The sequence below is a fragment of the Sorex araneus genome, chromosome 1 (genome assembly GCF_027595985.1).
Source record: "Sorex araneus isolate mSorAra2 chromosome 1, mSorAra2.pri, whole genome shotgun sequence".
Classification (NCBI taxonomy): domain Eukaryota; kingdom Metazoa; phylum Chordata; class Mammalia; order Eulipotyphla; family Soricidae; genus Sorex; species Sorex araneus.
In genome coordinates this window covers 342157395-342169996 of record NC_073302.1, presented here as the reverse complement: position 1 = coordinate 342169996, position 12602 = coordinate 342157395, and the positions used below count along the sequence as shown (strand labels likewise).

Here is a 12602-nt window from a genome sequence, read left to right as displayed (position 1 = left end):
ATGTAAGTCGCTTGCATTTCTGAAATGTGTTGTTCTGACTGAACAAGACCTTCCTTGGGGAATGACTGGCACAGGGGATTCCCAAAGGAAATATCTTGTGTAGAATATCACACTTAATTGCATTCCCAACTTCACCAATTGAAATTGCCAGCTGTTGCCCTTTCGTCCAATTGATTTTCAGAATTCCCCTTTTTATTATCATAATAGGACAATTAATAGAGACAGCGGCTGTTGGTCAGAAATATCCAGCAGCAGCAGAGACAAATTGTTGGGTTTATAAAAATGAGTTCACTAAAAGAGGAAACCTTCAATCTGACCATCTCAAATGAGGGAAGATTATCTTTCTAAGACCCAAGAATATGAAAGAATTTTTTTTATCACCTAAAAAAGGTAATAAAAACATTGAGAAGGAATCTTTCAAAAGTTAGAACTCCCACAACCACTTAGTCCTGAAGACTGGGGAAGGTATAGGACACACGTGCTGTGAATTCTATTTAGCTCATCTTTCCTGAAGTGGAAGTTCAGTGTTCCTCACCCAAGCCTTCTCTCTTAAAACTATAGCTGCATGTACACCAAGTGTCTTGTTCTAGCTGATTTCTGGGTTTTTAAATTTGCTTTCTTGCCTTTTTTAAATTAAAGAATTGAGTTCTTCAGATTGGGGCAATCCAAAAATGTTTTAAGGGAGTCCATTTTTCCCAGAGATTGTGAGAGAGTAGAGCAGGCAAATGTTTGCACACGGACAACCCCATTGTTCATCCCTGGCATCCTAGATAATTCCTGAAGCATGCCAGGAACCATTCCTGAGCCAGGAGTATCTGTTGAGCACCTCTGAGTGTGGTCCTCAAACCAAAGTAATCACTGTATCACTGTCATCTCGTTGTTCATTGATTTGCTTGAATGGGTGCCAGTAATGGCTCCATTTGTCCCAGCCCTGAGATTTTAGCAGCCTCTCGTTACTCATACTTCCCAACGGTGCCGCATTAGAGGCTCTTTCAGGGTCAGGGGAATGAAACCCATCATTGTTACTGGCTTGAGCATATGAATATGCCACAGGGATAATAATAAAATGATAATAATAATTTAAAAAATAATAGTAATACTACTACTAATTTTTTCCAAGACCAGGGAAATTGGATAGCATACAGGATTCTGCTTTGTACCCAGTGGGTCTGGGTTTGGTTCCCTGCATTACATATGGTCCCACAAACCCCACCAAGAGTGATTCAAGAGTTTAGAGCCAGGAGTAATACCTGAGCACCATGGGGTATTATCCCCTTCCCAAGTATTTTCCCCTAAGGCCAGAGATATTGGACCTGGGTTAAGATATTTACCTTAAGTTCCATCCACTAAGGTTTGATGTGGACAGCAAGTGGCCCCATGCACCTCCTCTGACTGTGGCACTTCAGCCTTGCTCACAGTATTTTGTAAAATCTTCCAAATATATAAGACACTGTTTCTTTCTTTTAACAAGCTGCATTCAATCTCCAGACCTTTATCATTGTTCATAAAGGTCATTCACCTCCTTAACCTTAACGATTTGGAGTTCCAGGGAGAAAGGCCACGTCTTTGTCTCAGCAACCATGACCGTTTTTAGTTAAAGTTTATTGCATCACCATGAATTACAGACTTCTTCATGATAGAGATTCAGGTCTGCCATGATATACCAATCCCGCCAAAACACTTTTCAGTTTTCCTCCCACCACTCAGCTTGCCTCTATGTCAGGGACTTTTTTCTTTTTCTTTTTCCCTGTTGGGCACTGTGGCTTGCAGGACTTTTATTGAAAGTGTGTTATTCATATCACTTTACCTCATTTCAGCACCCATTTCTCATTCAGAGTGACCACTTTTCACTAATTTATAGTTAACTGAGTGGAAGAGAAGTGACCACATGGATGGAACGGACCAAAATGTAGGAACTTTCAGTTAAAAAATAAGTAAGTCCTGAGGGTGTAATGTGCAACACATTACTGTATTGTGTATTTGAAAGATATAAAAATAAATCTTAAAATTTTTATTTTTTAAAACTAAAATATTTTATTTTTAAATTTTAAGTTTTAGTTTTAAGATTTGAAAATAAATCTTAAGCGTTCTCAACACATGAAAAAATTAAGCATGTGATGATGGATGTTGACTAAAGTAGCTATATAGTCATTTTACTATATATATTTATCGAGATCTCCAAGGTTGCTCGAATCAGGACTAGGCTTCTTCTGCCCAGATCCCTCATTTTCCAGTAGCTAGGCAGTCACACCCAGAAACTGCCCCTGGCACCGTGAAATACCATCAATGGCCAACATCCAGAGACTATAAAACCAAGCTCCCAGAAGTAGACATCAAATAGCCTACTTCTCCCTCCTGGAGAACCTGACAAGATACAGAGAGTCTATTGTCCTCTTGGGAGATCCTAGCAAGCTCCCCGTGGCTTATTCATATGCCAAATATAGTAACAGATATATACATACCTATCGGAGAGCCCGGCAACCTACCGGAGAGTATCTGTCCCGCACGGCAGAGCCTGGCAAACAACCCGTGGTGTATTTGATATACCCAAAACAGTTACAATAAGTATCATTCTCCTTATCCTGAAAGAGCCTCCGATCATTGGGGAAGATGAGTAAGGAGAGGCTGCTAAAGTCTCAGGGCTGAGTGTACTAGAGATGTTACTGGTGCCTGCTCGAGTAAATCGACGGACAATGGGATGACAGTGATACAGTGATACAGTGATATTTACCAAGGTATATGTAGTAATCTGAACTAGTATGATATTATATGTGATCTATATCTCAACATAAAGACAACAGGAATAGAATGTTCTGCCTTTTCACTTGTAGGAATTAAATGTTAGCAGATAGACATCAAACAAGCAGAATTTAAACAAAGCTTTACCAAATGTCTTCACCAAATCAATATTACCCTAGCTAGAACCAATATTGATGGGGCATTAGCCCAAAGAGCTTTTGAAAGCATTGCTTTTATTACATAATTATCCCTACTCCTGAATAGCTGGTTTTATTTCCAATTTTGTTATATTGACTATCCCAAATCATAACTTGTTTAGTTGAAAATAGTGAACCTCAATGAAGGTTGATCTCAAAATCGTATAGTCAAACACTCTCATTTAGTGATGAAGAAATTGAACAAAGAAGTTGATTTGAGTCCAGATACACAGCCAGCCCTACAGTCAGCTTCATGCCTTCCTGATTTCAGGACATTACTTCTGCTGTTGGACTGGAGCACAGCGGATAGGCATTTGCCTTGCATTCAGCCGACCAGGGTTCGATTCCTCCCTCCCTCCCTCTCGGAGAGCCCAGCAAGTATTCCGCCCACACGGCAGAGCCTGGCCTGGTCTACTTAATATGCCAACAACAGTAACAACAAGTCTCTCACAATGGAGACATTACTGGTGCCCGCTTGAGCAAATTGATGAACAACGAAAGGACAATGCAGTGCTACAGTGCTACTTCTGCTGTCCTGTACTGCTGCTCCTGGCCAGAGTTGATGATCCTGGGCAGTAACTACTTCATTCATTTTGTCAAATAAATATAGAATAAAAAATACATACGTGGGATCAGAACCATAATACAGCCTGTGGGGCATTAGCCTTGTATGCGGCCGACTAGGTTCAATTCCCAGGATCCCATATTGCCAGGAGTAATTCCCGAGTGCAGAGCCAGGAGTAACCCCTGAGCATTGCTAGGGTGTGACCCCCCAAAGGAAAAAAATGTACATAATGTTAGAAAATTTGAAGCCATGAAATTAGCAGATAAGTGGATCAACATGGAAAATATCATGTTAAGTGAAATGAGTCAGAAAGAGAGAGACAGACATAGAAAGATTCCAGTTCATCTATGGAATATAAAGTCATGAATGGGAGACTAACACTCAAGAGTAATAGAGATAAGGACCAGGAGGTTTACTCCACAGCTTGGAGGCTGACCTCAAATGCTGGGGTAAAAGGCAGCTCAGATAGAGAAGGGAACACCAAGTAAAGGGTGTTTGGAGGACACTCTCAGGTTGGGAGATGCGGCTGAAAGTAGACTATAGATTGAACACAATGGCCACTCAATGCCTCTATTGCAAAATACAACACCCAAAAGGAAAAAGAGAACAAAAGGAAATGTCCTGACACAGAGATGTGGATGGGGTCGGGATGGTGGGAGGGATACTGGGATCACTGTTGATGGAGAATGGGCACTGGTGGAGGGATGGGTATCCCATCATTGTACGACTGAAACGCAAATATGAAAGTTTGCAAGTATGTAACTGTGCCTCATATAAGGTGATTCACTAATAAAATAAATAAATAAAATTAAAAATTAAAATTAAAAATAATGTACATGTTTCTCTAGATGGAATGGGCATGATTCCCATTTAAAAATATCCAGAACTATGTTGGTATAGAATATATTATTACATGGAAATAACACATGCTGCAAAATTAATATATGGGGTGTGTGTGTGTGTGTGTGTGGTTGTTGGGGTACTGAGGATCCAATTTTTCACAAATCAGAAGGAAATAGAAGTGAGGAAGAGGAGGTAAAATGATTATTTCTAGAAAATCTGATTGAATGTTCATGACCTCAATCTTCAAACTGGGTTTAAAATCACCCAAAAGGGTGTTTTATTGTTGATGTACAGCCACTTACTTAGTTGCTCTGGGAGAGTCACATCCATACTGTTTGGGTTTTCTTCATCTGCCAACCACGGAGAGAGTACGATCTATTTAGAGGGCTTGGTTTTGTTTAAAAAATAATGGGAAAAATATATAAAAGACCAAATCCCTGAGCAGAGTAAGCGTTCAAAAGTTTTCTCTTTCTCTCTGATTTGTCATCACATTTTACTAGAATTAGTTTCCTTTATTAGTTCATCTTTTTCCCAGGTGTTTTTAAAAGTGTGGTTGTTTTTTTTTTTTCTTCCTTCTAGAAACAGTAGTAATCAATAAATACTATCTTGGAAAAGTAGAATTTTCTTTCCTTTTTAAAAAATACTCTTTGAAAAGATACTCCTTTGTGAAAGAATTTCCACATACAACTGGCAGAGAGAAGAATAAGGAAAGTCTGAGAATGAATGACTATTTTCTAGAAGACAGGGAAGGCATATTTGGCAGATTAATTCTCAATTCACCTTCTCCGAGGAAAAGGACAAAACCCTCGTTTACAACAATTCTAAAGAGATTTTCAGGCAAGTCCCCAGCTAGCCCCACATCCGTCCTTGCTTTGAAATGTTCATTCCCTGGAGCTTGGCTTTCTACACTGGGACACAGGCCTTTTTATTAAGGACTCCAGGACACAATCAGTGCCATTCCCTGACATTCTCTGTGTGGTGGCACTCAGGAGAAGGATAGCCTGTGAGCTTATCGGGGAATCAATCTTTCTGCCTGTCATCCTCCTTTTCTTCAAAGAATGCAAGTTAGCGCAATTACCTCAACCAGAACTATACTGTTTATTCTCTAGAGAAGGGTGTTTGGGCTCAGGGAGAACTTTGACAATTTTTTGTTTGTTTGTTTTTTAAGTGCCTCTATCAGTATTGAGCGTAGTCACGGGGGACCTGTTACCTAGATTGTCCTTTAAGGTCAACCTGGATTTTATTGGGGTTAGTCACAAATTCTCACCAGCAGCACTCTGGTCCAGACTTGGGGAGGGATCTTCACTTAGTGCGATGAAGTGATGTTCTGACTCAGGGCCAACTCTCCTGGTCTCTTCTTTGGTTTGAACCCGCGTGGCCTAGGGCAGTTGTCTTAAGTGAGTCCTTCTGTGGAAGGGCCCACGCGAAGCCACGTTAAGCTACTTTCAAACGCAAGTGTCTCAAAACAAATCTTGCTTTTGAGAGCCGACTTCTCGACACGAAGGTCCAGCGAGACTCTCTCCCTGATACTAAGAAAGACCATTTCCAGCGCCCACAAATAATCAAAACAGGAACCATCCGCAATGAATTTTATCAAAAAGTTGGGGAATGCTGGTGGTCCCACAGACCGCAGGGCCAGAGAGTGGAGGGAAAGGGTCAAGATCCAGATTCCCCGCATCCCTCCGCGCACCCCTCGTTCGGAATCCCCCCGCATGCACGGACGCGTGATTGTTTAGCACGGCTGCAAGGAGCGGATTTCGGCGGGCACGACTCCGCCTCCCCCTCCCCTCCCCTGCCAAGTCTCCCGCAGTCGACTCGATTTTCTCTCCAAGTTTTCTGGGAAACACGTCGGATCTCAACAAAATGGAAGCGGGGGCCGGAGACTCGCGCTAGCACCCCAAGTTGCGGGTTCGGTGGAAGGGACCGACTCAGGCAGGCTGGACCACAGCATCCCGGCCGCGGCGTCGCCTCCGAGAGCTGGCCGGCGCGGGGCACCGAAGGAGGCGGCGGTCCAGGCTGGGGCCGCGGGCTGCAGCCCGAGGGGCACCTGGGGGCGCGGGCGCGGGCGCCGCCGCCGCCGCCGCCGCCGCCCGGGGCTCACCTGCGCCCGCCCGCTGCGGCCCCGCGCGCCGCCCCGCCCCCGGCCCGCCCGGCGCCGCCCTCGCCCCCGCCCCCGCCCCGCCCCGGCGCGTTCATTGGCTGTCTCCGCGGGGGGCGGAGCCTGCGGGCGCGGGGCTCGGCGCGGTGCGGCCGGGCCGCTCCAGCCCTGGTCGGGAGCCCGGCGGCGGCGCGGGCACGGCGGCGGCTCTGGCGACTCCGGCGACTCCGGCGACTTCGGCGACTCCGGCGACTCGGGCCGCCCCGCCGCGGGGTGCCATGGGCGCGCGCACCTGCGCGGGCGCGCCGGGCCGGCTGCTGTAGGGGGCGGCGGCGAGCGGACCCGCGACCGGCCGGGGCGCTGGAGCATGGGGGGCGCGGCCGTCGGAGGGGCGCGCCCGCGGCTGGCGTGGCTCGGACTGTGCTTCTGCGCGGCGGCGGCGGCGGCGGCTCGAGGTAAGCGGGGCCGGGGGGGCCCGGGGCGACCCCCGCCTCCCACCCCAACTTTGCGACCGGCCGCGATGCTACAGGTGGCCGGGGCCGCGACCTACCCCTCCCGCCCGCCCCGACGACTGCGGGGCCGGGGTGGGCGCGCGTCCGGCCCGCAGGCCGGGCGGGGGTGGGCGCGCGTCCTGGTGCCCGGGCGAGGGAGGCGCGGGGATGCTCCCGGGGCAGTGCCCGCGCGCGGACACCCGGGGCAGCCCCGCGCGCGCCTCCCGACTCCTCCTGCCCGGCCCGGCTGTCGAGCGGCGCGGGGTCCCAGTCCCGCAGGACCGGGCCGGGAGCTGGCCCGGGGCTCCCCGCGTCTCCCCTTCCTGCCGGGCACCGACCCTGGCCGGGAAAGCGGCGCTTCTTTGCACTTGGAAGCCCGCAGCACGCTCCACGCAGCCCCGGGACCCCCGCAGAGTAGTGTCTGGCCACCGGCGTCCACCGTGAGCCAGGACCGGGAGCATCAACTTAATGATAAATCCCGCCGACTTGTTTTGGAGACGATCAGAGGCGTTTTCATGCGTAGCCGTAGGATTGGGGCTTTTACCTGTGCAATAATCCGGAGGCTTTTTCATCCCCTACCTCTTCTACCTTTCTGGCTCCCCGTTTGCCATCCATTAGGTTTAGAATATGAAAACTGCATTAAATGATTTTTCTCCCGCTGGCTTGGCGCGTGGAACTGAGCTGACCACCCCACCTTCTGCTCTGCTGCTAGCCAGAACGTATTCTGGAAGGGTGGGAACGATTGAGGACGATCAGGAAACCAACAGAATCTTATTTTTATGAAAGCTAACGGTGTGTTAAAAACAGTGGTGCTGTTTGGGATGAAGAATTAAAAAAAAATAAAGAAAAGAAATGGAAAAGAGGTGGCTAGAGGCTTTCCATTTTATGATGCTGTTCACTATTTGCATTTCATTTCCTGAAAACTTTTTTTTTTTCTTTAATGGTGTAGGCTTTTAAGAAATGCAGCAAAGGCTTGAAAATGAGCCTCAGTGGTTCCACATAGAGGGTTATGGGGAAGCACATTTCTTTCCTTTGCTGGAAGGAGCACAAGCTTCAGCCATTTAATTTACTACGGAGTCTGCCTCCTTGCAAAGTCAGCTCGGCGCTATTATTAATACACTGTTGGGGAAATGCGGGATTTTCTCAAAGGTTGATCTAGTTGTCTGAGTTCCTACATACTGTTCATGGCAGAATACCTAGCTGTAATTGACTTCATGTGTTGACCTCTTGGAATTTGGTTGGCAGAGCTCTCTTGATGCCTACTCAAAACAAGAGGTGGGGAAATGCTTGAAGACTCTTGGATGGAGTTTTGCTGGCTGTGAAACTAAGGCTAGCACCCCTTGTCTGCAAGCTGTTCTTTAAAGGTCTCCTAGAAAACATAATGTACACTCTGCAGGCTTATTTACAACAAATGCCTTGCACTGATCAGAGTAATGTTCAAGACACATGGAGTGGAGCTGTAAATCTGACTAATATTTCCCTTGTAATATTTTACTTTCTGGGGCATGAAGCCTATTACTCCTAGCATCTGTCAGAGATTCCTTAGGAGGTGAGCAGTCTGCAGGGTGGGAAGCCTGCAAACCCACCTGCACCTGACTTTGGCAGGTGGGCACAATTGGAATTTGAAAGGCAAGGGCGTGTTTCTGTTTCATAATTGCTCCCAACCAGGAAGGGGGCCCTTCCTTCACCGAAGGCAGAGGAAGTGCAGTCTTGTGGGATACTTGCTGTGCTGTCAGCGCACCAAAGTCCACTGTTGGTCTGAGGTGCTTCTTATTTCTCTCTGTATAGTTTTGGTTCTGTATGCCTTTTGATGTGATTTGAAGCCAGACATTGTGCCTTTCCTAAGCAGAAGGTGCAAAATTGTCCCATTTGCTTTAAGGATGGTAGTAGCCTTTTCAGCAGTTATTTTCTTCCCAATTAGTATTTATTTGCTTTCAAGATCAGAGGACTGTACCACCTCTTCCCCTTTTTCTCTTTTCTCTCCATGCTGGATACAACCCCCCGCACTCCCCCACTAGCCCCCTCACTGGAAGATTTCAGGGAGATTTCAGATGTTGACTTTGCATATATCCGAAGAGCAAGATACCCCAGGAAGGTGTCTGTCTGCCTGCCACTAGTAACATGACACAAGAAGCAGTGGTCTGGTTCCTCCTTCCGAGGCGACTTTTCTCTTCGAATTTATGTTCCTGACTGGTGGCATACTATAAGGAAGACACTTCAGTGCCATGATTACTGTATGCTTTAACACTTTCCAACTTAAAAGAAGGTTGTTTAAAAGTTACTTATGACCTGCCAAGTGCTAATTGAATCCACATCATGTTGTCATACTGATTGGTTTTTGTTCTTTGTGAAAAAAGAGAGTCCTACTGTTGACTTGGTTGTCATCCCTTTATTAGATACTGTATATCAGCTCGCCTAGTCTGAAGGCAGGAAGGAGATCATCTCAGATAGTCAAGGTTTCTTACAGTCCCTTCAAAAATGTTTCCTGGACACTGAAATCTCCCTTCTGATAATTATAAGATTGCATTTAGGGCTTGAGAGGTTCTATAGGCATAATGGGGTCAGATCCTTCAACCCACTCATCAGCCTACTTCACATCGTTTGAAATCTATAGTCATTTCCTCATTTAGAATATTATTTGCTGACCTTTATGAGTCCAGTTCATTTCCACGCCAAATTTGTCTCTATGACAAAAAATTCTTTTTCCCAATTCCTGCAAGTTTTTTTTCTCACTTTTGGGTTAGGTGGTTCAGTGGAGTTTTCATTTTTTCTGACTTTGTGTTCTCTCAAAGAATCTCGCAGGTTGGGTCCGGAGGGATAGTCGCTTGCCTTTCCGCGTTCTTAGCCTTGAGAATCACAGAACTAACCCAATCTCACCCCTACCTTCCTCTCTTCTGGGTCTCAGTGTTTCAGAAGAGATTTCCTTAGACGTGACCCTAAATGGCAGTACCTCTCATCCATTTTGTAGTTTAAACAAATTAATTTTGGGGGTGCAGCCAAGCAATGCTTAGGGAGCCAGGGATTCTCCTGGTGATTCTTAGCCATGCCGTCGGCCAGTGGTGCTGGGGATTATTTGGATGGGACTTCAGGGTGATGACAGCATTGCTTGGGGGTCTCCTGGGCCTTGGACAGTGGTCCTTGTGAGAAGGACACTTGGTGCTGGTAGCAAACGGGTCAGCCACATGCAAGGCGAGCACCTTAATCTTGAGATGCTCTCTTTGGCCATTCATAGCCTGACTATGAGATGTAGTAAAGTCCCACTTCATCCTTCCTCTCTCTTGGAATGAGGCAGGTGGGGTCTGTGGCTCTTTTAAGTGGTACCTTGTAGAGCAGGGAAGACTAGGGAAGGCAGAAGTCCTCCCTGTCTCTCTCAGATGAGCTACGTCCAGACTTTTTCTTGGGGATTCACTGTGCTCCCTGTCTCTTCATTGATTCCTAAACTTATCTTGTTTTATTGTTTGCCTCCAACCAGTTGTAGTACCTGGCTTCACTTATAGCCAATTTTAAAGGTTTATGAAGGAATTGGTTGTTCAGAAAATAGTAAATATTCAGTACCTTTTCCTCAGGGTTTTTTTTTTTTATGTGTAGCTTTGAGACTCAGACCACATGTATGAAATAATAACTCCAGAGACAGGTGTTTACGGATTGGTCTAGAATATCCCCTTAAGCAAAGCGGTGGTGCCCTGTTCTTGGGAGACTTGTACACAGAGAACCTTCCTTCTTTTTTTTTTTCTCAATCACTTTATTGCTTTTTTTTCTCATCAATGTTTTTAATTTTTTAATAGTTTATTTTTAATTAGTGAATCAACATGAGGGTACAGTTACAGATTTATACATTTTTGTGCTCATGTTTCCCCCATACAAAGTTCGATAGCCCATCCCTTCACCAGTGCCCATTCTCCACCACTAGTAAACCCAGGGTCCCTCCCACCCTCCCCAGTCCTGTTTCCCCCCACCCCAAACTGCCACTATGGCAGGGTATTCCCTTTCGTTCTCTCTCTCTGATTAGGTGTTGTGAGAACCTTCCTTCTTGATGGCACCTTTGCCATTAATTCTGATGCCCCATGCTCCAGGCTCGATCACTTGAGCTGGGTCATTATCTTCTTGTCTGAACTTCTTATTTGGATGCCTCCTGGAACCAAAGGCAAGAACTAACAACCCCTGAGAACTTTCCTCTGTCTTTTGCAGCCTGTAAAGACACTTCTCTCCTCGCACCCTCTTTTCCTAAATGGTCGGTCTTGCAAGAGACCCACCACTGCGTTGCCACCACTTCTTATCATGCTTTAAAAGAAAGCCTTTTTCTAGCTTTGTTTAAATATGAAATCATAATAGTAATTATTTTATTTTATATGTGGCACTCTTTATTATAGCTGCTTTATACAATCAGCTCATTTTATCCTTAAAATAACTCTATGAGGTAAGTATTAGTATTAATATTAATATTTCTGTTTTGATGAAAGGAAAGAAGGGCATAGAGAGGTTAAATAACTTGCTGAAGTCCACGGGTCTGGTATATGATGAACCCAAGTCTGAACCACACCTTTCAACTACAGAAAATTACAAGGATAATTTTGTCAACTATGCTGAAAATAAAAAGACTCTTTTAATTTGGTGACAAAAGTACTGAAATTACATCCCTATAACTATGAGAGTTATAGAGGAATTTAGAGTAGCTTATATAAATCTATAAATGCATTCAATAAATCTCAGAGATTTATGTTGTATGAAAACAACCACCCTCTCACCATTCAGCTTCATATACTTTGGAACTGGATTCACACTTAAAATTCTGAACGCCAGTTTCTGATCTGAAAGCTCTTTTTTTTTTTTCAATTTTGAATTTGAACAGAAAATATTACTCTGATTGAATACACCATCCATGGAATGGCAGATCCCAGGAGACTATTTGTTGCGTGGCTTGTATTTTTAGCCTTGTTTGCCAGGGAAATGTGGAGCATGAGATTTGAGAATAGATTGTTAACACCAGAGGCTGCTGTTTCTGCTGTTTCGGGGGCTCCTGCTGCTGCTCTTGCGAGGCAGATGGCTAGATTCATTTATAGAAAATAGATATTCGTTCTATTTTGCATTTCCACTTTGAAAAGAACTTTTAATTGTTTGTGCCACATTGCATCGTATGGCCTTATTGTGCGCATACACATGCTGTGCGTAGATGATTTTCAGAATTAGGCGGATGTTAATGTATTCAGTTTGGGCTGCCTTCGGAAGCCACTGCAAATTTTGCTGTGCTTTTGGAGGTGTTTTTTTTTTCCTTCCTTTTTTGAGAATGGGCCTGTGTGCAATATGGTGCATGCTACACGGTTTGTACTCAGCACCTCCCATCTCCCTTGACCTCAAGTTTACTGAATTGCAATGCAAGGGCAAAAATGTTAGGGGTCAAAATAGAAATGTATGACATTTCTCAGATTGCATCAGCCCACTCGAAGACAATATATGTCTTAATCTTGTTTCCAAGAGGACAGGAGTGAGGGAAGGCCTCTATTTTTCCTGTGACCAGCTCCTGACAGTTTCTCTAGAGGTGAAGATGCAGGAGTGCCAGGCTATCTTCCAAGCACCGTCAATGTCAACTGCATGCAGATGGTAACTTTCTCTTCTGCAAGTTTGGGATCATAGCGGGCAGAACCTCTTCCACCCCAGTAAGGGAGACGCCT

The 12602-nt window shown here is 45.5% G+C and overlaps 1 protein-coding gene across 6 annotated transcripts in view; it reads left to right on the top strand.

Moving 5' to 3' along the window:
- Positions 1-6633: 6633 nt before the first annotated feature.
- UNC5D (unc-5 netrin receptor D) overlaps positions 6634-12602 on the top strand; it is a 595849-nt gene continuing 589880 nt past the window's right edge. For all 6 annotated transcript variants that reach the window (XM_055141615.1, XM_055141626.1, XM_055141606.1 and 3 more), the window contains exon 1: positions 6634-6897. In XM_055141615.1, the coding sequence (XP_054997590.1) occupies positions 6810-6897 (88 nt within the window). In that variant the 5' untranslated portion in view covers positions 6634-6809. The remainder of the gene's footprint in view (positions 6898-12602) is intronic.